The sequence below is a fragment of the Panulirus ornatus genome, chromosome 29 (genome assembly GCF_036320965.1).
Source record: "Panulirus ornatus isolate Po-2019 chromosome 29, ASM3632096v1, whole genome shotgun sequence".
NCBI lineage: Eukaryota > Metazoa > Arthropoda > Malacostraca > Decapoda > Palinuridae > Panulirus > Panulirus ornatus.
The window spans coordinates 510,699-533,689 of NC_092252.1; the positions used below are offsets into that span (position 1 = coordinate 510,699).

At 40.5% G+C, this 22,991-nt stretch overlaps 1 protein-coding gene and 1 long non-coding RNA gene across 2 annotated transcripts in view; one reads left to right on the forward strand and one right to left on the reverse strand.

The window, feature by feature from the left end:
* Nucleotides 1-1,120: 1,120 nt before the first annotated feature.
* On the reverse strand, nucleotides 1,121-19,362 carry LOC139757992 (uncharacterized). Its single transcript, XR_011714747.1, has 2 exons — nucleotides 19,167-19,362; nucleotides 1,121-1,661 (listed from the first exon to the last, which is right to left on the reverse strand). It is a non-coding gene; the product is annotated as an uncharacterized lncRNA (long non-coding RNA).
* Nucleotides 19,363-19,376: 14 nt separating this feature from the next.
* The window catches only part of Klp61F (Kinesin-like protein at 61F), a 165,694-nt gene continuing 162,079 nt past the window's right edge, over nucleotides 19,377-22,991 (forward strand). Inside the window, exon 1 of the mRNA XM_071678934.1 lies at nucleotides 19,377-19,576. Coding sequence (XP_071535035.1) covers nucleotides 19,497-19,576 — 80 coding nt within the window. The 5' untranslated portion in view covers nucleotides 19,377-19,496. The remainder of the gene's footprint in view (nucleotides 19,577-22,991) is intronic.

The window sequence follows — 22,991 nt, forward strand, 5'->3', positions numbered from 1 at the left end:
TCAAGGCATGTGAAGCGTCTGGGGTAAACCATGGAAAGCTGTGTAGGTATGTATATTTGCGTGTGTGGACGTATGTATATACATGTGTATGTGGGGGGTTGGGCCATTTCTTTCGTCTGTTTCCTTGCGCTACCTCGCAAACGCGGGAGACAGCGACAAAGTATAATAAAAAAAAATAATACATATGTATATATAGTTGCGAGGCGTGGACTATAGATAGAGTTGTGCGGAAGACGGAGGATGTGTTGGAAATGAGATGTTTGAGGACAATATGTGGTGTGAGGTGGTTTGATCGAGTAAGTAATGAAAGGCTGAGAGAGATGTGTGGTAATAAAAAGAGTGTGGTTGAGAGAGCAGAAGAGGGTGTATTGAAATGGTTTGGTCACATGGAGAGAATGAGTGAGGAAAGATTGACCAAGAGGATATATGTGTCAGAGGTGGAGGGAACGAGGAGAAGTGTGAGACCAAATTGGAGGTGGGAGGATGAAGTGAAAAAGATTTTGAGCGATCGGGCCCTGAACATGCAGGAGGGTGAAATGCGTGCAAGGAATAGGGTGAATTGGAACAATGTGGTATACCGGGGTCGACGTGGTGTCAATGGATTGAACCAGGGCATGTGAAGCGTCTGGGGTAAACCATGGAAAGTTTTGTGGGGCCTGGATGTGGAAAGGGAGCTATGTTTCGGTGTGTTATACATGATAGCCAGAGATTGAGTGTGAATGAATGTGCCCTTTGTTGTCTTTTCCTAGCACTACCTCACGCGCATGCGGGGAGTTGTCATTTCATGTGTGACGAGGTGGCAACGGGAATGGATGAAGGCAGCAAGTATGAATTATGTACATGTGTATATGTCTGTGTATGTGTATATATATATGTGTATACTTTGAAATTTATAGGTATGTATATGTGCGTGTGTGGACATGTATGTGGGTGGGTTGGGCCATTCTTTCTTCTGTTTCCTTGAGCTAACTCGCTAACGTGGGAGACCGACAAAGTATAATAATAAAAAAAAATATGTATATACATGTGTATGTGGGTGGGTTGGGCCATTCTTTCATCTGTTTCCTTGCGCTACCTTGCTAACACGGGAGACAGCGACTAAGTATAATAAAAAAAAATATATGTAACATAGCACTAATGAGATGGTTTTTATTAGAGCCTCAGTTGGCTGTCCTGTATCAGATAACATAAAGTATAAGTTTGCAATTGTATCTCAAATAATGGTTTTCCATAAGTTTTTCAGCTACAGATGTAAGACAAATTGGATTGTATTTTCTGGACAGTGACATTACCATTTTCGTACTTTGGTGATGGTAAACTTCCATTCTTCTGGAATTTTGTCCATAGCAAGTGACTCATTCAACAGGGCAGGAAAGGGCTTGACCATTTCATTTATCTCTTCTTTAACTGTCCTTGGATAAAACTTATCAGGGCCTGCTATTCTGTTTATCTTCATTCCGTTTATTGCAGATATCATGTCTTCACCTTCTATGTCAACTTGTTGAAGAACATTCTCCTTTTTTATCAAAGAAACTGGATTTGGGACATGGGGTTTTCTTTATTTGTAAAATTGGATGCAAGATATGATACCAATACCTTTGTATTGGCCTGGTCCAATGCTAAGTGGCAGAGGAGGTTGTGGTGGACATATTTGATAACTCCTGAAAAAAAAATGTAAGGCATTAATGCAGCAACAGACTAGTGGGTCCTTTTGAGGTTGTTTGTAATAGTGGAAAATGTCAGAAAGTTGCAGATTAGTGGAGTAAGAATAGAAAGGAATACAGATGTTTCAAAGATATGAACATGACAATTTTTTATGTAAATAAAGAGGCACAAATGTCATTCATGGACTTGAATGAAACATTTATTGTCTTTTCTTTAAGGTTTGTATGGTAATGTTTTCAACCACTCTAATTGGTAAATCATTCCATATGCTAATGATCCTGTTGAAGAAAAAGTACTTTGCCTCATTCAAGGTAAAATGTTTGCCCAAGAGTTTGTATTTACTACTAAGAGTGAACTCAGATGAATCAAGCCTCAAGCAGCTGCTAAGATAAAGATTATCGAAGCCTTTGGTATTTTTGACATCTGGGAGTGGACATAGCAACAAATGGAATAATGGAAGCAGAAATGACTCATAGGGTGGGTAAGGGGGTGAAGATTCTGGGAGCCCAGAAGAATGTGTGGAATGAGAGGTTATAATCTTGAAGGGTAAAAAGTGTGTATTTTTGAGGGTATAGTGATTCAAACAATGTTTTATGGATGCAAGGCATGGGCTGTAGATGAGGATGTGTAGAGGAGGGTAGATGTGTTGGAAATGAAATGTTTGAGTAAGTAACACAAGGTAGGAGAGATGTGTGGTAATATAAAGAGTGTAATTGAGAGAGATGAAGGTGTGCTGAAGTAGTCCGGACATATGGAGAGAATGAATGAGGATGGAAGGATGGAGTAACAATAGTTTTTATTGATCAGGTCCCGTATTATGCAGGAAGGTGAAAGTCGTGTATCACGGTTTTGAGTAAATTGGAGCAATGTGGTATACAGGGGTAGATGTGCTGTCAATGGAGTGAACTAGGGTATGGAAAGCAGCTGAGGGAAACCATGGAAAGGGCTGTGGGACCTAATTGTGGATACTGAGCTGTGGTTTTGGTGCATGGCAATGGACAGTTAATGAATGTGAGTGTATGTGGCTTTTCTTCGTTTGTTCCTGGTGTTACCTCACAAGTGCAAAAAACAGTGATCAGATATGAAAAGATTATTTATTTATTTATTTATTTTTTTTTTTGTCGCTGTCTCCCGCGTTTGCGAGGTAGCGCAAGGAAACAGACGAAAGAAATGGCCCAACCCACCCCCATACACATGTATATACATACACGTCCACACAAGCAAATATACATACCTACACAGCTTTCCATGGTTTACCCCAGACGCTTCATATGCCCTGATTCAATCCACTGACAGCACGTCAACCGCGGTTTACCACATCGCTCCAATTCACTCTATTCCTTGCCCTCCTTTCACCCTCCTGCATGTTCAGGCCCCGATCACACAAAATCTTTTTCACTCCATCTTTCCACCTCCAATTTGGTCTCCCTCTTCTCCTCGTTCCCTCCACCTCCGACACATATATCCTCTTGGTCAATCTTTCCTCACTCATTCTCTCCATGTGCCCAAACCATTTCAAAACACCCTCTTCTGCTCTCTCAACCACGCTCTTTTTATTTCCACACATCTCTCTCACCCTTACGTTACTTACTCGATCAAACCACCTCACACCACACATTGTCCTCAAACATCTCATTTCCAGCACATCCATCCTCCTGCGCACAACTCTATCCATAGCCCACGCCTCGCAACCATACAACATTGTTGGAACCACTATTCCTTCAAACATACCCATTTTTGCTTTCCGAGATAATGTTCTCGACTTCCACACATTCTTCAAGGCTCCCAGAATTTTCGCCCCCTCCCCCACCCTATGATCCACTTCCGCTTCCATGGTTCCATCCGCTGCCAGATCCACTCCCAGATATCTAAAACACTTCACTTCCTCCAGTTTTTCTCCATTCAAACTCACCTCCCAATTGACTTGACCCTCAACCCTACTGTACCTAATAACCTTGCTCTTATTCACATTTACTCTTAACTTTCTTATTTCACACACTTTACCAAACTCAGTCACCAGCTTCTGCAGTTTCTCACATGAATCAGCCACCAGCGCTGTATCATCAGCGAACAACAACTGACTCACTTCCCAAGCTCTCTCATCCCCAACAGACTTCATACTTGCCCCTCTTTCCAAAACTCTTGCATTCACCTCCCTAACAACCCCATCCATAAACAAATTAAACAACCATGGAGACATCACACACCCCTGCCGCAAACCTACATTCACTGAGAACCAATCACTTTCCTCTCTTCCTACACGTACACATGCCTTACATCCTCGATAAAAACTTTTCACTGCTTCTAACAACTTGCCTCCCACACCATATATTCTTAATACCTTCCACAGAGCATCTCTATCAACTCTATCATATGCCTTCTCCAGATCCATAAATGCTACATACAAATCCATTTGCTTTTCTAAGTATTTCTCACATATATTCTTCAAAGCAAACACCTGATCCACACATCCTCTACCACTTCTGAAACCACACTGCTCTTCCCCAATCTGATGCTCTGTACATGCCTTCACCCTCTCAATCAATATCCTCCCATATAATTTACCAGGAATACTCAACAAACTTATACCTCTGTAATTTGAGCACTCACTCTTATCCCCTTTGCCTTTGTACAATGGCACTATGCACGCATTCCGCCAATCCTCAGGCACCTCACCATGAGTCATACATACATTAAATAACCTTACCAACCAGTCAACAATACAGTCACCCCCTTTTTTAATAAATTCCACTGCAGTACCATCCAAACCTGCTGCCTTGCCGGCTTTCATCTTCCGCAAAGCTTTTACTACCTCTTCTCTGTTTACCAAATCATTTTCCCTAACCCTCTCACTTTGCACACCACCTCGACCAAAACACCCTATATCTGCCACTCTATCATCAAACACATTCAACAAACCTTCAAAATACTCACTCCATCTCCTTCTCACATCACCACTACTTGTTATCACCTCCCCATTTGCGCCCTTCACTGAAGTTCCCATTTGCTCCCTTGTCTTACGCACTTTATTTACCTCCTTCCAGAACATCTTTTTATTCTCCCTAAAATTTAATGATACTCTCTCACCCCAACTCTCATTTGCCCTTTTTTTCACCTCTTGCACCTTTCTCTTGACCTCCTGTCTCTTTCTTTTATACATCTCCCACCCAATTGCATTTTTTCCTTGCAAAAATCGTCCAAATGCCTCTCTCTTCTCTTTCACTAATACTCTTACTTCTTCATCCCACCACTCACTACCCTTTCTAATCAACCCACCTCCCACTCTTCTCATGCCACAAGCATCTTTTGCGCAATCCATCACTGATTCCCTAAATACATCCCATTCCTCCCCCACTCCCCTTACTTCCATTGTTCTCACCTTTTTCCATTCTGTACTCAGTCTCTCCTGGTACTTCCTCACACAAGTCTCCTTCCCAAGCTCACTTACTCTCACCACCCTCTTCACCCCAACATTCACTCTTCTTTTCTGAAAACCCATACAAATCTTCACCTTAGCCTCCACAAGATAATGATCAGACATCCCTCCAGTTGCACCTCTCAGCACATTAACATCCAAAAGTCTCTCTTTCGCTCGCTTGTCAATTAACACGTAATCCAATAACACTCTCTGGCCATCTCTCCTACTTATTTATTTCTTTATTTTGCTTTGTCGCTGTCTCCCACGTTTGCGAGGTAGCGCAAGGAAACAGACGAAAGAAATGGCCCAACCCACCCCCATACACATGTATATACATACACGTCCACACACGCAAATATACATACCTATACATCTCAATGTACACATATATATACACACACAGACACATACATATATACCCATGCACACAATTCACACTGTCTGCCTTTATTCATTCCCATCGCCACCTCACCACACATGGAATACCATCCCCCTCCCCCCTTATGTGTGCGAGGTAGCGCTAGGAAAAGACAACAAAGGCCCCATTCGTTCACACTCAGTCTCTAGCTGTCATGCAATAATGCCCGAAACCACAACTCCCTTTCCACATCCAGGCCCCACACAACTTTCCATGGTTTACCCCAGATGCTTCACATGCCCTGATTCAATCCACTGACAACACGTTGACCCCGGTATACCACATCGATCCAATTCACTCTACTCCTTGCCCGCCTTTCACCCTCCTGCATGTTCAGGCCCCGATCACTCAAAATCTTTTTCACTCCATCTTTCCACCTCCAATTTGGTCTCCCACATCTCCTTGTTCCCTCCACCTCTGACACATATATCCTCTTGGTCAATCTTTTCTCACTCATTCTCTCCATGTGACCAAACCATTTCAAAACACCCTCTTCCGCTCTCTCAACCATGCTCTTTTTATTTCCACACATCTCCCTTACCCTTACATTACTTACATTACTTACATTACTTACAAACCACCTCACACCACAGATTGTCCTCAAACATCTCCTTTCCAGCACATCCACCCTCTTGTGCACAACTCTATCCATAGCCCACGCCATGCTTGCATAGTGCCATTGTACAAAGGGAAAGGGGATAAGAGTGAGTGCTCAAATTACAGAGGTATAAGTTTGTTGAGTATTCCTGGTATATTATATGGGAGGGTATTGATTAAGAGGGTGAAGGCATGTACAGAGCATCAGATTGGGGAAGAGCGGTGTGGTTTCAGAAGTGGTAGAGGATGTGTGGATCAGGTGTTTGCTTTGAAGAATGTATGTAAGAAATACTTAGAAAAGCAAATGGATTTGTATGTAGCATTTATGGATCTGGAGAAGGCATTTGATAGAGTTGATAGAGCTCTGTGGAAGGTATTAAGAATATATGGTGTGGGAGGCAAGTTGTTAGAAGCAGTGAAAAGTTTTTATCGAGGATGTAAGGCATGTATACGTGTAGGAAGGGAGGAAAGTGATTGGTTCTCGGTGAGTGTAGGTTTGCGGCAGGGGTGTGCGATGTCTCCATGGTTGTTTAATTTGTTTATGGATGGAGTTGTTAGGGAGGTGAATGCAAGAGTTTTGGAAAGAGGGGCAAGTATGAAGTCTGTTGGGGATGAGAGAGCTTGGGAAGAGAGTCAGTTGTTGTTCACTGATGATACAGCGCTGGTGGCTGATTCATGTGAGAAACTGGAGAAGCTGGTGAGTGAGTTTGGTAAAGTGTGTGAAAGAAGAAAGTTGAGAGTAAATGTGAATAAGAGCAAGGTTATTAGGTACAGTAGGGTTGAGGGTCAAGTCAATTGGGAGGTAAGTTTGAATGGAGAAAAACGAGGAAGTAAAGTGTTTTAGATATCTGGGAGTGTATCTTGCAGCGGATGGAACCATGGAAGCGGAAGTGAATCATAGGGTGGGGGAGGGGGCGAAAATCCTGGGAGCCTTGAAGAATGTGTGGAAGTCGAAAACATTATCTCGGAAAGCAAAAATGGGTATGTTTGAAGGAATAGTGGTTCCAATAATGTTGTATGGTTGCGAGGCATGGGCTATGGATAGAGTTGTGCGCAGGAGGGTGGATGTGCTGGAAATGAGATGTTTGAGGACAATATGTGGTGTGAGGTGGTTTGATCGAGTAAGTAATGTAAGGGTAAGAGAGATGTGTGGAAATAAGAAGAGTGTGGTTGAGAGAGCAGAAGAGGGTGTTTTGAAATGGTTTGGTCACATGGAGAAAATGAGTGAGGAAAGATTGACCAAGAGGATATGTGTGTCGGAGGTGGAGGGAACGAGGAGAAGTGGGAGACCAAATTGGAGGTGGAAAGATGGAGTGAAAAAGATTTTGAGTGATCGGGGCCTGAACATGCAGGAGGGTGAAAGGCGGGCAAGGAATAGAGAGAATTGGATCGATGTGGTATGCCGGGGTCGACATGCTGTCAGTGGATTGAATCAGGGCATGTGAAGCGTCTGGGGTAAACCATGGAAAGTTCTGTGGGCCTTGGATGTGGAAAGGGAGCTGTGGTTTCGGGCATTATTGCATGACAGCTAGAGACTGAGTGGGAACAAATGGGGCCTTTGTTGTCTTTTCCTAGCGCTACCTCGCGCACATGAGGGGGAAGGGGGATGTTATTCCATGTGTGGCGAGGTGGCGATGGGAATGAATAAAGGCAGACAGTGTGAATTGTGTGCATGTGTATATATGTATGTGTCTGTGTGTGTATATATATGTGTACATTGAAATGTATGGGTATGTATATTTGCGTGTGTGGATGTGTATGTATATACATATGTAGGGGGGTGGGTTAGGCCATTTCTTTCGTCTGTTTCCTTGCACTACCTCACAATTGCGGGAGACAGCGACAAAGCAAAATAATAAAAAAATATATATATTATTATTATTAACATAATTTTTTATTCATATTTATTATACTCGACCTCTGTTTCCTGCATCAGCGAGGTAGCACAATGAAACAGATGAAGAATAGCCCAACCTCTTAATACACATATATGTACATAAACGCCCATGCATGCACATATCCATACATATACATTTCAATGTATACATACATATATACACATGCATATACTTTTTACTTGCTGCTTTTACCCATTCCTGTCGCCATCCCACCACACATGAAATAGCACACATACACACACACACACCCCAGCGAGGTAGCGCCAGGAAAAGACAAAAAGGCCACTTTCGTTCACCCTCAGTCTCTAGCTGTCATGTGTAATGAACCCAAACCACAGCTCCCTTTCCACATCCAGGCCCCACAGACCTTTCCATGGTTTACCCCAGACGCTTCACATGCTCTGGTTCAATCCATTGACAGCACATCAACGCCAGTACACCACATCGTTCCAATTCACTCTATTCCTTGCACGCCTTTCACCATCCTGTATGTTCAGGCCCTGATCGCTCAAAATATTTTTCACTCCATCCTTCCACCTCCAATTTGGTCTCCCGCTTCTCCTTGTTCCCTCCACCTTTGAAACATATATCCTCTTTATCAATCTTTCTTCACTCATTCTCTCTTAAGTGTCCAAACCATTTCAACAGACCCTCTTCTGCTCTCTCAACCACACCCACACCATCTCTCTCACCCTTTCATTACTTACTCGATCAAACCACCTCACACCACATATTGTCCTCAAACATTTCATTTCCAACAACTCCATACAACCCTATCTATAGCCCATGCCTCGCAACCATATAACATTGTTGGGACCACTATTCCTTCAAACATACCTGTTTTTGCTCTCCGAGATAATGTTCTTGCCTTCCGCACATTCTTCAATGCTCCCAGAACCTTTGCTCCCTCCCCCAACCCTATGACTCACTTCCACTTCCATGGTTCCATCTGCAGTTAAGTACACTCCCAGATATCTAAAACACTTCACTTCCTCCAGTTTTTCTCTATTCAAACTTACCTCCCAATTAACTTGTCCCTCAACCCTACTGAGCCTAATAACCTTGCTCTTATTCACATTTACTCTCAACTTTCTTCTTTCACACACTTTACCAAACTCAGTCACCAACCTCCATTTTCTCACCCGAATCCATCACCAGCGCTGTATCATCAGCGAAGAACAACTGACTCACTTCCCAAGCCGTCTCATCCAAAACAGACCGCATACTTGCCCCCTCTCCAAAACTCCATAAACAAATTAAACACCCATGGAGACATCACACACCCCTGCTGCAAACTGACATTCACTGGGAACCAGTCACCCTCCTCTCTTCCTACTCATACACATGCCTTACATTTTTGGTAAAAACTTTTCACTGCTTCTAGCAACTTACCCTCTACATCATATACTGATTATTATTATTATTATTTATTATTATTATTATTTTGGTTTGTCGCTGTCTCCCGCATTTGCGAGGTAGCGCAAGGAAACAGATGAAAGAAATGGCTCAACCCACCCCCATACACATGTATATACACACACGTCCACACACGCAAATATACATACCTATACATCTCAATGTACAAATGTATATACACACACAGACACATACATATATACCCATGCACACAATTCACACTGTCTGCCTTTATTCATTTCCATCGCCACCTCGCCACACATGGAATACCATCCCCCTCCCCCCTCATGTGTGCGGGGTAGCGCTAGGAAAAGACAACAAAGGCCTCATTCGTTCACACTCAGTCTCTAGCTGTCATGCAATAATGCCTGAAACCACAGCTCCCTTTCCACATCCAGGCCCCACACAACTTTCCATGGTTTACCCCAGACGCTTCACATGCCCTGATTCAATCCACTGACAGCACGTCAACCCCGGTATACCACATCGATCCAATTCACTCTATTCCTTGCCCACCTTTCACCCTCCTACATGTTCAGGCCCCGATCACTCAAAATCTTTTTCACTCCATCTTTCCACCTCCAATTTGGTCTCCCACTTCTCCTCGTTCTCTCCACCTCCGACACATATATCCTCTTGGTCAATCTTTCCTCACTCATTCTCTCCATGTGCCCAAACCATTTCAAAACACCCTCTTCTGCTCTCTCAACCACGCTCTTTTTATTTCCACACATCTCTCTTACCCTTACATTACTTACTCGATCAAATTACCTCACACCACACATTGTCCTCAGACATCTCATTTCCAGCACATCCACCCTCCTGCGCACAACTCTATCCATAGCCCACGCCTCGCAACCATACAACATTGTTGGAACCACTATTCCTTCAAACATACCCATTTTTGCTTTCCGAGATAATGTTCTCGACTTCCACACATTCTTCAAGGCTCCCAGGATTTTTGCCCCCTCCCCCACCCTATGATTCACTTCCGCTTCCATGGTTCCATCCACTGCCAGATCCACTCCCAGATATCTAAAACACTTTACTTCCTCCAGTTTTTCTCCATTCAAACTTACCTCCCAATTGACTTGACCCTCAACCCTACTGTACCTAATAACCTTGCTCTTATTCACATTTACTCTTAACTTTCTTCTTTCACACACTTTACCAAACTCAGTCACCAGCTTCTGCAGTTTCTCACATGAATCCGCCACCAGCGCTGTATCATCAGCGAACAACAACTGACTCACTTCCCAAGCTCTCTCATCCACAACAGACTTCATTTTTGCCCCTCTTTCCAAAACTCTTGCATTCACCTCCCTAACAACCCCATCCATATACAAATTAAACAACCATGGAGACATCACACACCCCTGCCGCAAACCTATATTCACTGAGAACCAATCACTTTCCTCTCTTCCTACATGTACACATGCCTTACATCCTCGATAAAAACTTTTCACTGCTTCTAACAACTTGCCACCCACACCATATATTCTTAATACCTTCCACAGAGCATCTCTATCTATTATTATTATTATTATTATTATTATTATTATTAATATTATTATTATTAGAAATGAAATGTTTGAGGAAAATATGTGGTGTGAGGTGCTTCGATTAAGGTACTTATTTTTTTTTCATTATTATTAAACCTGATAGCCATTTTCCGCATCAGCGAGGTAGCGACTGGAAACAGATGAAGGATGACCCTTCCACTCATATACACATATCTATATAAAAATGCACATACATGTGCTATGATTAATTAAGGATAGAATGCAATAGGCTACAAGTGTCACTAAACTGTAAGTTGGACCATCTTATTGAAAACAGCGACTGGACCAAGAACACAAACCCATCTTTTGTGGTAAACCTGTCTAATAAACTACTAGATAAAGATTCCTTGTGTGCATTAGGCTATGGTTTAAGTTTTGTGTGCCCTAACAGGGAAGCCAGCTGTGTTGATGTCACAAAGTCTTTTTGTAATTTAGAAAAATACATTAATTTAAGTAATGATGAAATTAATATCTGTAAAGGTTTAGTGTATGCCAGTTTGTCAAAACCAGTGGAAGCTAATTGCCCTAAAAGATTCATAAGAGCTATTAACACCTTAAAAAAAGACAAGGATATACATATTACTAAAGCAGATAAGTCTAACTCTGTTGTGATTTTAGACAAAAGTAACTATTTATCTAAAATGAATGAACTTCTAAATGATGACACAACATATTCTAAACTTAGTAAAAATCTCTTAGAAGCAGTTAATTCTCATTTCAATAAAGAAATGAAGTTGTTGAAAGGTAACATTTCTCTTATCAAAAGTTTGTCATCTTTGTCCCCTTCATTGCCATATATGTATGGACTTATCAAAACACATAAACAGAATTTTCCAGCAAGACCTATAGTGAGTTCAGTAGGCTCCATCACATATAAATTGTCAAAATGGTTAGTTTCTTTATCAAGCCCTTTAGTGGGCAAGGTATCAAATTCTAATATGAACAATGTAGATTTAGTCAACAAGCTAAACAATATCAATGTTGATTTTGATTTTAAACTAGTTAGCTTTGATGTTTCCTCACTTTTCACTAAAGTTCCAGTTGATGACCTTTTAGAATATTTATTTGATGTCTTGGATGATATTCATTTACCTGTTTTAAAGTCTAATTTCATTGAACTGATAAAATTGTGGCAATGGGTAACCCTCTTTCACCTTTACTAAGTAATCTTTATATGGAATTTTTTGAAACAAAATTACTAAAGGATATCTTACCTTCTAATGCAATTTGGTTTAGGTATGTAGATGATGTTCTTTGTGTTTGGCCAACAAATGAAAATTTACAAATGTTTCTCCCCTTACTTAACAATTTAGTACCTTCCATCAAATTTACTGTAGAAAATGAAAATAATGGTATGTTACCATTTTTAGATTGCATGATCCATAGACAAGGACACAAGTTTAAGTTTAGCATATACAGAAAACCCACCAATGTATGCTCATATATTCATTATTACTCATCTCAACATGACAGAGTTAAATTATCATTTCAATCTATGTTCCTTAGGGCATTACGTATTTGCAGTCCAGAGTTTATTGATGATGAGTTTGAGAAGATATATTTTATTGGATCGAAGTTAAAGTACCCCAGATCTTTCATTGATAAATCCCTCAAGTTAGCAAAGAAATCATTTTATATAGAGTTGAGCCCAAACCTCCCATTGACACCAAGAATCTTTTAGTTCTCCCTTTTAATAATAATTTCACTGTGCTTCCCATGTTGCTTAAATCCTTTAATGTACATGTTGCCTTTAGCAACAATAATACTATAAAGAATATCTTAATCAGGAATTCACCAGAAAATTCTCTTGGATGCATCTATAAAATGCCTTGTGGATAATGTGATAAATTTTATGTTGGTCAGACTGGTAAGGATCTCTCTGTTAGACTTAAGCAACATAAATGTAGTATAAGAACGGGTCAAGAATCAAATGCCTTGTTTAATCACGTTAAAAACTATGATCATTGCATTGACCGGAGTAACGCCATCTCAGTTATTAGCTCTAACTCTATTACCAAGAGAAATATCATTGAATCTTCTATTATTAAATACACAAAGAATTATAATCTTAATATTAGTGATGGTTTATACAAATTAGATAACTTTCTTGTTGATAAAATTTGTAAAATGATAAGTTTATGAACGCTCATTGTATGTTTTGGACAATCACATGTTTACCAAATGGCGTCTTAGCTTCATCTCTTCGATTAATATCAACTAACTTATATTTCTCTCTTGTGTCTCCCCTGATGATGTGATTATTACACGAAAGTGCACTTGGGAACTTATCATGTTTCATTATCCCCGTGGACTCATAGGAATACATGTACATATACATACATGAACATACACATATACACATATGCATACATATACATGCACATACACAGATATATAAACACATGTACATATTCATGCTTGCTTTCATCCATTTCCAGCACCACCCCACCCCATAAGAAACAGCATTGCCACCCCTTGCATCAGCAAGGTAGCACCAGGAAACAGACAGAAAAGACCCCATCCTTTCACACTCAGTCTCCAGCTGTCATGTGTACTGCACCAAAACAACAGCTCCATATCCACATCCAGACCCCACAGACCTTTCCATGGTTTATCCTAGACATTTTAAAGGCACTGGTTCAGTCCATTGACAGCACATCGACCCCAGTATACCACATCGTTTCAATTCACTCTATTACTTCCATGTCTCTTACCCTTGTATGTTAGGCCCCAATCACTCAAAATCTTTTTCACTCCTTCCATCCACCTCCAACTTGGACTTCTGCTTCTTGTTCCTTCCACCTCTGACACATATATCCTCTTTGTCAACCTTTCCTCACTCATTCGTTCCATATGTCCAAGCCATTTCAACACACCCTCTTCTGCTCTCTCAACTACACTCTTTTTATTACCACACATCTCTCTTACCCTTTCATTACTTACTCAATCAAACCACATCTCTCTTACCCTTTCATTACTTAATCAAACCACCTTACACATATTGTCCTCAAACATTTCAGTTCCAACACATCCACCCTCCTCTGTACAACCCTATCTATAGCCCATGCCTTGCAACCATATAATATTGTTGGAACTACTATTCCTTGAAACATCAGCCAATTATGCTCTCTGAGATAACTTTCTTTCCACACATTCTTCATCGCTCCCAGAACCTTTGCCCCCTTTCGCACCCTATGACTCCTAAGTCCACTTCCAGATATCTAAAAGAGTTTACTTCCTGCATTTTTCTCCATTCAAACTTACATCCTAATTAACTTGTCCCTCAACCCTATTGAACCTAATAACCTTGCTCTTATGCACGTTTACTCTCAACTTTCTCCTTTCACACACTTTTCCAAAGTCAGTCACCAACTTCTGCAGTTTCTGACTGGATTCAGCCACCAGTGAACAACAACTGGCACTTTCCATGCTCTCTCATCCCCTACAGACTGCATACTCGTCCCTCTCTCCAAAACTCTTGCATTTACCTCCCTAACCACCCCATCCATAAACAGAGTAAACAACCATGGAGATATCACACACCCCTGCCACAGACTGACTTTCAGTGGGGACTTATCACTCTCTTTTCTTCCTACTTGTACACATGCCTTACACCCTAGATAAATACTTCATCACCGCTCCTAGCAGCGTACCTTCGACACCATATATATTCTTAATACCTTCCACAAAGCATCTCTATCAACCCTATTATATGCCTTCTCTGGATCCATAAATGCTACATACAAATCCATCTGTTTTTCTAAGTATTTCAAATATATTCTTCAAAGTAAATACCTGATCCAGACATCCTCTACCACTTCAAAAACCACACTGCTCCTCCCCAATCTGATGCTCTGTACCTGCTTTCACTCTCTCAATCTAAACCCTCCAGGAATACTTAACAGACTTTTGCCTCTGTAGTTTGAAGACTTACCTTTATCCCTTTTGCCTTTGTACAATGGCACTGTACATGCATTCTGCCACTCCTCTGGCACTTCATCATGGTCCATACATACACTGAATATCCTTACTGGCCAATCAACTCAGTCAACCACCTTTCGTATTAAATGTTCCCATCTGTTCTCTAGTCTTACGCATGTTATCTATATCCTTCCAAAACATCTATTTATTTTCCCTTAAGTTTAATGACACTCCTCAGACCACAACTCTCATTTGCCCTCTTTTTCAACCCTTGCACCTTCGTCTTGACTTTCTGTCACTTTCTCTTATACATCTCCCAGGCATTTGCACTCTTTCCTTGCAAAGTATTGACCAAAAGTCTCTCTCTTCTCTTTCACTAATAACTTTACTTCTTCATCCCACCACTCACTACCCTTTCTAATCTGCTCACTTCCACCTTTTTCATGCCACATGCATCTCTTGCACATGCCATCACTGCTTCCCAAGATACATCCCATTCCTTACCCATTCCCCACACTTCATTTACTCTCACTTTTTGCCATTCTACACTCAATCTCTCCTGGTACTTCCTAACACAAGTCTCCTTTCCAAGCTGACTTACTTTCACCATTCTCTTCTCCTCAACATTTTCCCTTCTTTTTTGAAAACATCTACAAATCTTTACCTTTGCTGCCTCAAGACACTGATCAGACATCTCACCAGCTGCCCTTCTCAGCACATTAATACCCAAAAGTCTCTCTTTTCCATGCCTATTAATTAACACACAATCAAATAATGCCCTTTGACCTCTCCTATGCACATACTTATACTTTTGTATATCTCTTTTTAAACCAGGTATTCCAAATCACAAGTCTTTTTTCAACATACAGATCAATTTCCATTTACAATACTGAATACCCCATGTATACCAATTACACCCCCAACTGCCACATTACTCGCCCTTACATTTAAATCACCCATCGCTAATACCTGAGTCTCATGCTTCAAAACTGCTGACAAACTCACTCAGCTGCTCCCAAAACATTTGCCTCTCATGATCTTTCTTCTCATGACCAGGTGTACAATGGAAATAATCACCAATAATCACCCTTCTCTCTCCATGCACTTTCAGTTTTACCCACATCAGTGAAGAATTTACTTCTTTACACTCTATCACACACTTCCACAGGTCCTGCTTCAGTAGTGCTACTCCATCCTTAGCTCTTGTCCTCTCACCAACCCCTGACTTTATTCCCAAGACGTTTCCAAACCATTCTTCCCCTTTACCCTTGGGCTTCATTTCACTCAGAGCCAGAACATCCAGGTTTCTCTTCTCAATCATACTACCTACTTCTTTCTTCTCATCTTGGTTACATTCAGACACCCAATCTGAACTTTGGAGGAGGATGAGCACTCCCTGCTTAACTGCTTCCTCTTTTACTCCTTTTTGAAATTGACATAACAAGAAGGGGAGGGTTTCCAGCTCTGCTCCCGCCTCCTTTAGTCACCTTCTATGACATGGGAATATGTGGGTAGTATTCTTTCTCCCCTATGAGTGGAAGGGTGGAGTGATGAAACACACGATTGTGAAACACTATTTTTTAACATTTCATGAGCTTCCTCAGAAAGAATAACATAAACATTAAAAAGCAAGCTCTATGTATACACCAGAGGTTTCTCACCCGATTCGTTGACTGCAATCAATCATGGAGAGGGGATGTTTCAGACAGCCAATCAAGTGGTGGTGGTAATAGGTAACCTCTGGTGTTTGTGTATATGAACAGTTTGTTTTCCATTAGTGATGAAGAAACAGAGTAAAAGTAAAGATTTTGCAAAATCCTATAAAGTGAAAGGGGAAAGTATAATAAACTGTGTTAAAGATATGGGAGAAGAAAGACTGGAAGAGGTGAGAAAATTTAAGTTTTTATGAGCAATCTTCTTTCAATTTGGTGATGTGGAAGGAGAGATAGGGAGAGAGCAGAACAGGGTAGATGAGTCATCAGGTCCCTTAATAGAAAAAGGCTGTGGAAAAGAGCTATCTGAGAGGAGCATGCTGTATGACTAGGTAGAATGAGCAAAGAAATGAGGGGGTGTATGAGAGATGCAGTATGGGAGATAATACAAAGGCAATAAATTGTCAAGTGGTAGAATGGGTGAAATGTAATACTTTGAGGTGGTTTGGGCATGTGGAAAGAATGCAGGATAGCAAGATAGGGAGTTTACATGGAGAGTGTATGATAGCATGGGATAGCATGGAAAGAGGAAAAGTTGACAAAGAGGGTATATGTGTCAAAAGTGAAGGGAGCAAGAACAAGAAGACCAAAATGGATATGGAAAGATGGAGAGAAGGATTTTTAGCAATTGGGGCCTGAACAAACAGGAGAGTGAAAGGCATGCATGGGACAAAACGAACTGGAATGCTGTTGTATGTAGGGGTTTAATAAAAGATGTCAATGCAAATGAGCTATGAGATGTGCAGTAGTTAAATGACAACTTTAGCTGGATAGCATTTGCAAGGTATGACAGAGCAAGCACAGATAGAGTAAAGCAGGTTAAGAAACTTTGAAAAGAATATTGTGAACTACGCAGGTGAAAATCAAAATTTTTTTTATTTCATTATGATTCAGTTGTCAGTCAAGGAGCAGCTAGGAGATTCAGAAAGAAATATTGTAGAGGATGATGGAAGGGTATGTGAAGAACTAAATTACAGGTTCAAAAGTGTTTTTACACAGGAAGAAATGGCGTGGAGAGGAGATTTTGGAAATCCTTGAGATATTTAGAAGTTAACATAATATAAAAAGGACTTGACCCATACAAGGTTCATGGTCCTGATGAAATTTCACCATATGTGCTAAAGATGTGTGCAGATCCCCTGGAGAAACCAATTGAATTACTGTCCAATATATCACTTGAGAGAGGTAATATGCAAAGGGAATGGAAAAAGGCAAATGTCATACCTATTTACAAGAAAGAAGAGCCGGAACAGGTATTGAATTACAGACCATTTTCACTAAGGAATGTGGTGTGTGAGGTTCAGAAGAAAGACTATTAGAAAGCAAGTGGATGGCTTTCAATGGATAAGAAATTTTTCTAAGTGAGAGACATCAATGGTTTTAGGGAAAGCAGGTCATGTGTAACTAACCTTAAAGAGTTCTGTGAAATAGTCAGCTTGCTCCTGATCAAAAGGGAAAGCTGGGTGGACTGTTTGTATCTAGAATATCAGAAAGCATTTGATACTGTATCACATAAGAGGCAGATTAAGAAGCTGGATCACCTGGCTGGAATAATGGTAAAACTCCTATGATTGGAAGGAACAAGGAATCATGTTAGAGGAATCTTTTCCACATGAAATGAGATGACTAACTAGTGCCACAGAGTTCAGTTCTAGGACTATTACTCTCCTCAGTCTATATCAATGATTTAACCTCAAGGTATGGAATCCTTTGTAAATATTTTTAATGATACAAAAATCATGAGGGAAGGTTAAAAAGCAAGAAGCGTTGCATCAGTTTACATGGGGACCTATACAGATCCCAGAGTTTGTTTGAAACATGGTTCATGAAATTCAGCCTGAAATGAAGAAGGGTGAAAACAATGGATTGCCTCAATATGACAATATGAGTACCACCTGGCAGGGAATAAGCTTCTAGATTCGCCTGGGTGAGGATTTGGGAGCTGATATCATATCACCCCTAACTGTCTGCTATCAAATATCAGAAAAGCTTTCAATAATATGGAGGAAATATTTGACGATCTATTTATATTCTAAAGGCCAAAACTTGAAAAAGCTTCTCAGGTTTGGTACTACACTTAAAGAAGCACAAAGTCCTTAAAGGTCTTAATGAGGGCAACATAAATGTGACCAGATATAAAAGAGCTAAATTACAGGGAAAGGCTGGAAGCTTTAATTTTCCCCACTTTAGAAAAGTGAAGAGTGAGAGGTGATCTGTTCACAACCTTTTAAGATTTTGAGATTGATGGTATGGACACTGAACAGTTCTTCGAGAGATGTTGGGATTTAGCACCCAGAGGACACACCATGAAATTAACTAGAAACTTGTTAATAATAATGTAAAGAAATACTTTTATTCTGCGAGAGTGGTGAATGAATGGAACGGTGACTGTCATAGTTAATGCAGATAGCATTAATGAATATAATAAACTCTATAATGAAAGAATGTTCTAGAAATGAGGCACCATAAGTGCAAATCTCTCCTCGTACAGTACAAATATATAATTACGGACTAGGATCCCTTTCCTTCCACAACAGAATAACCTGATATTGAACCTACTGGCTACTGTGTGCATGCTTATGCATTTGTTTGACGTATGGGTGTAATATCACGAGATCGTGTAAGCCTAAACTTTTGAAACTACTACTAACTACAGATTAAAAAATATATATATTATTGACGACAATGACATTTAATAGGCTAGTATTCTCTTGTAATAGATTTTTGCACCAATCAGGGACGAGAAACCGCTGAGCTGCTCGCTGATTGGAGAACTCAAAAGAGAGACGTCAACAACAACCTTGTGTTTAAACTGTTGAGGTGGTGGCTGTGTACATCCCCTGAGTAATTTCTTTTTCCTAATAATATTTCCAGGTATTTCTTACCATAATGGCAAGCCCGGCGTTACCCAGGAAGAACGTAAGGAAGGGCAACAGTGGCCAGAACATCCGAGTTTTTGTTCGATGCAGGTAAATGGTGGGGTTAATTTCATCTACACTAGCTGAATCTCACATGATAATTACTTTCTCAATGCATAGAAATAATTAAAGACGAAAGTGAAATGATCGAAGTATGTTGGTACATATGAGACCAACTCTGGTAACACACTGCAGTGTTTTTGCCATCTCGTGATTTGTTAGTAAATGCAGCTTTAAGCATTTATTGACATGACAATAAGTTCGCCAAAGTATCGGAACAGTATTTCTTCCATCATCAGTAGGCTAGAGATATTGTTCAATCTTGCTTCATAGTTATACATTGATATATTTAGATCATAAAGTAAGGGCATCTGTACAGTTTTCAGTTTTGATTTATGGAAATTGATGACTAGCATGCAGTTCTGTGCTAAAGTATCTTATCTGCGTATGCAGTTATTTAACGAAGTTGTTATGCCGACTGGGAATCAGTACTTCAGACGCTATTTTGCTGACTAGTTAATATAACGTTTGACTAAGCATCAGTTTCAAACACTATATGGCCGACCAGTCGCACCGATGGGTCAAGCGCTATTTTGCCGGCTAGGTATAAGTGGATCAAATGTTTTGTCGATTATTGCATACACTTATGCTTTGTCATCACTTTTATGGAAGCTGAACAGGGTACTCTGATTTGCCGAAGTTGATGGTATTTGTTCATGCCACACCAGGGAATGGAATGCCGATATTCTCAACATAACATACTGCCAACTCTTCTGCAAATCATGTTATATCCACTTAAGCTCAGAAATGAGTGATAACAACTCTAGTGTATGCATTAGTTGTTTTAATGAATTTTTTGCCTACCAGTGCCGACTAGTCAGTCAGAATAGTGTTTAACTAAATGATGCCAAATGGGCACTGGTGGGTCGAAAAAACCTTGCCGACTAGTCTGCATAGTCACCACTACCATTATTCCACCCCAAGGGATTACATTTGTACTGTCTGTTGTATAGGGACTAACTATACTTGCATGGGTTGCCTCTTCCTGCCATCATTTAGACTATAAGGCATGCTTTATCAGTATGCAGAGGTGCCATTTGTCTCAAGCAAATATGATAAGGGCTGGGAAAAACCAGTATATCCTTTTTCCTCAAAAGCACAAAGATTGATATATCTGACTGCATGGGGGCCTTGGCAGTACGTGTACAGATTGACTTTCCCTGCTGTCACTTAGATTGGAAACTTTGCTTTATTGGTATGCAGATTCTGACTTTCCCTGCTGTCACTTAAATTGAAAGTTGTGCTTTATTGATATGCTGATTCGCCTTATGTCCCAGCAACTACAATTATTACTGGCAGAGAAACTTTGTGTATTGATTATCCATGTAACACAGTGAGGAGGTTATGAGTTTGGTGTGTGCACCAAATTTAAATGTCTATAGCAATGAATATAATGTACAAAAAAAGATTTTTCCTTTTATCTTGTTATTCCTTACTAATTGATGACAGAAATGTTTTGTTTGATATCTTGTAACTTCCCTCCTAGAGACACTCATAGTTTTCAAGCGTTTGTTCTTTAAGGTTCAAAAGAGTTTCTTGTCTGAGAAGTAAAGATATATTTTTCAGATGTGTAATTCTTAGTTGAATAATTTCATACATTATTTTCCTTTTTTCATTGTTAGCCATTACCTACGCTAGCAATTTAGCGCCAGGAACAAACAAAGAAAGGCCACATTTATTTACATTCCTCCCCAGCTGTCATATGCAGTACTCCCAAACCACAGCTCTGTGTCCACAACCATGTCCCACAGACCTTTTATAATTTACCCTGATTGCTTCACATTCTGTGGTTCAGTCCATTCTATCCACGCACATCATTACCCTCCTGTGTGTTCAGGTCGTGATTCCTCATAATCTTTCTTCCACTCATTTTCATATTGGTTTCCCTCTTCTCTTTGTAACTTCCACTTCTAACTCGCATATCCTCTTAATCTTTTGTTACTCATTCTCTCCGTGTCCAGACTGTTTGAACACACCCTTTTCAGCTTTCTGAACTACACTCTTTTAATTAGCAAATGTCTCTGCTACCTCTTTTTATTACTTGATCAAACCACCTCACCACATATTGTTCCCATATATAAATTTTCCATCCACCACTGCACATCAATCTCTGTAGCCCATACAATTTTGTTGGTATTACTATACATTTAAACATACCCATTTTTGCCCTCCCAGATAACAGTCTCTTTCCACACATTTTTCAGTGCTTCCAGAACCTTTGTCCCCTCACTGACATGGTTTCATTTGGTGCCATGTCCATTCCCAGGTACCTAACACACTTCACACTTTGCTTCCTCCAGTTTTTATCCACTCAAACACACACCAGCTAACTTGACTCTCAACCCTGCTAAACCTACTAACCTTACTTTTATTCACACTTACTCTCATTTCTCTCCTTTCACATATGCCTCAAAACTCAGTCACCAACTTCTGCAGTTTCTCACTCGAATTGGCCACTAGTGCTGTACCAACTGCAAAAAATAACTGATTCTTCCAAGGCCCTGTCATCTCTGGCATGACTTCATATTTGACCCTGTCTTCAAGATTTTTGCATTTACCTTTCTCACCACCCCATCCATAAACAAATTGAACAGATGGTGACATCATTATTGTGAGTATTACATTGTTTAGTGTAGATAATTAAGTATTTATTTTATTTATTTTGTTTTGTCGCTGTCTCCTGTGTTTGCGAGGTAGCGCAAGGAAACAGACGAAAGAAATGGCCCAACCCACCCCCATACACATGTATATACATACACGTCCACACACGCAAATATACATACCTATACATCTCAATGCACACATATATATACACACACAGACACATACATATATACCCATGCACACAATTCACACTGTCTGCCTTTATTCATTCCCATCGCCACCTCGCCACACATGGAATACCATCCCCCTCCCCCCTCATGTGTGCGAGGTAGCGCCAGGAAAAGACAACAAAGGCCTCATTCGTTCACACTCAGTCTCTAGCTGTCATGCAATAATGCCCGAAACCACAGCTCCCTTTCCACATCCAGGCCCCACACAACTTTCCATGGTTTACCCCAGACGCTTCACATGCCCTGATTCAATCCACTGACAGCACGTCAACCCCGGTATACCACATCAATCCAATTCACTCTATTCCTTGCACGCCTTTCACCCTCCTGCATGTTCAGGCCCCGATCACTCAAAATCTTTTTCACTCCATCTTTCCACCTCCAATTTGGTCTCCCACTTCTCCTCGTTCCCTCCACCTCCGACACATATATCCTCTTGGTCAATCTTTCCTCACTCATTCTCTCCATGTGCCCAAACCATTTCAAAACACCCTCTTCTGCTCTCTCAACCACGCTCTTTTTATTTCCACACATCTCTCTTACCCTTACATTACTTACTCGATCAAACCACC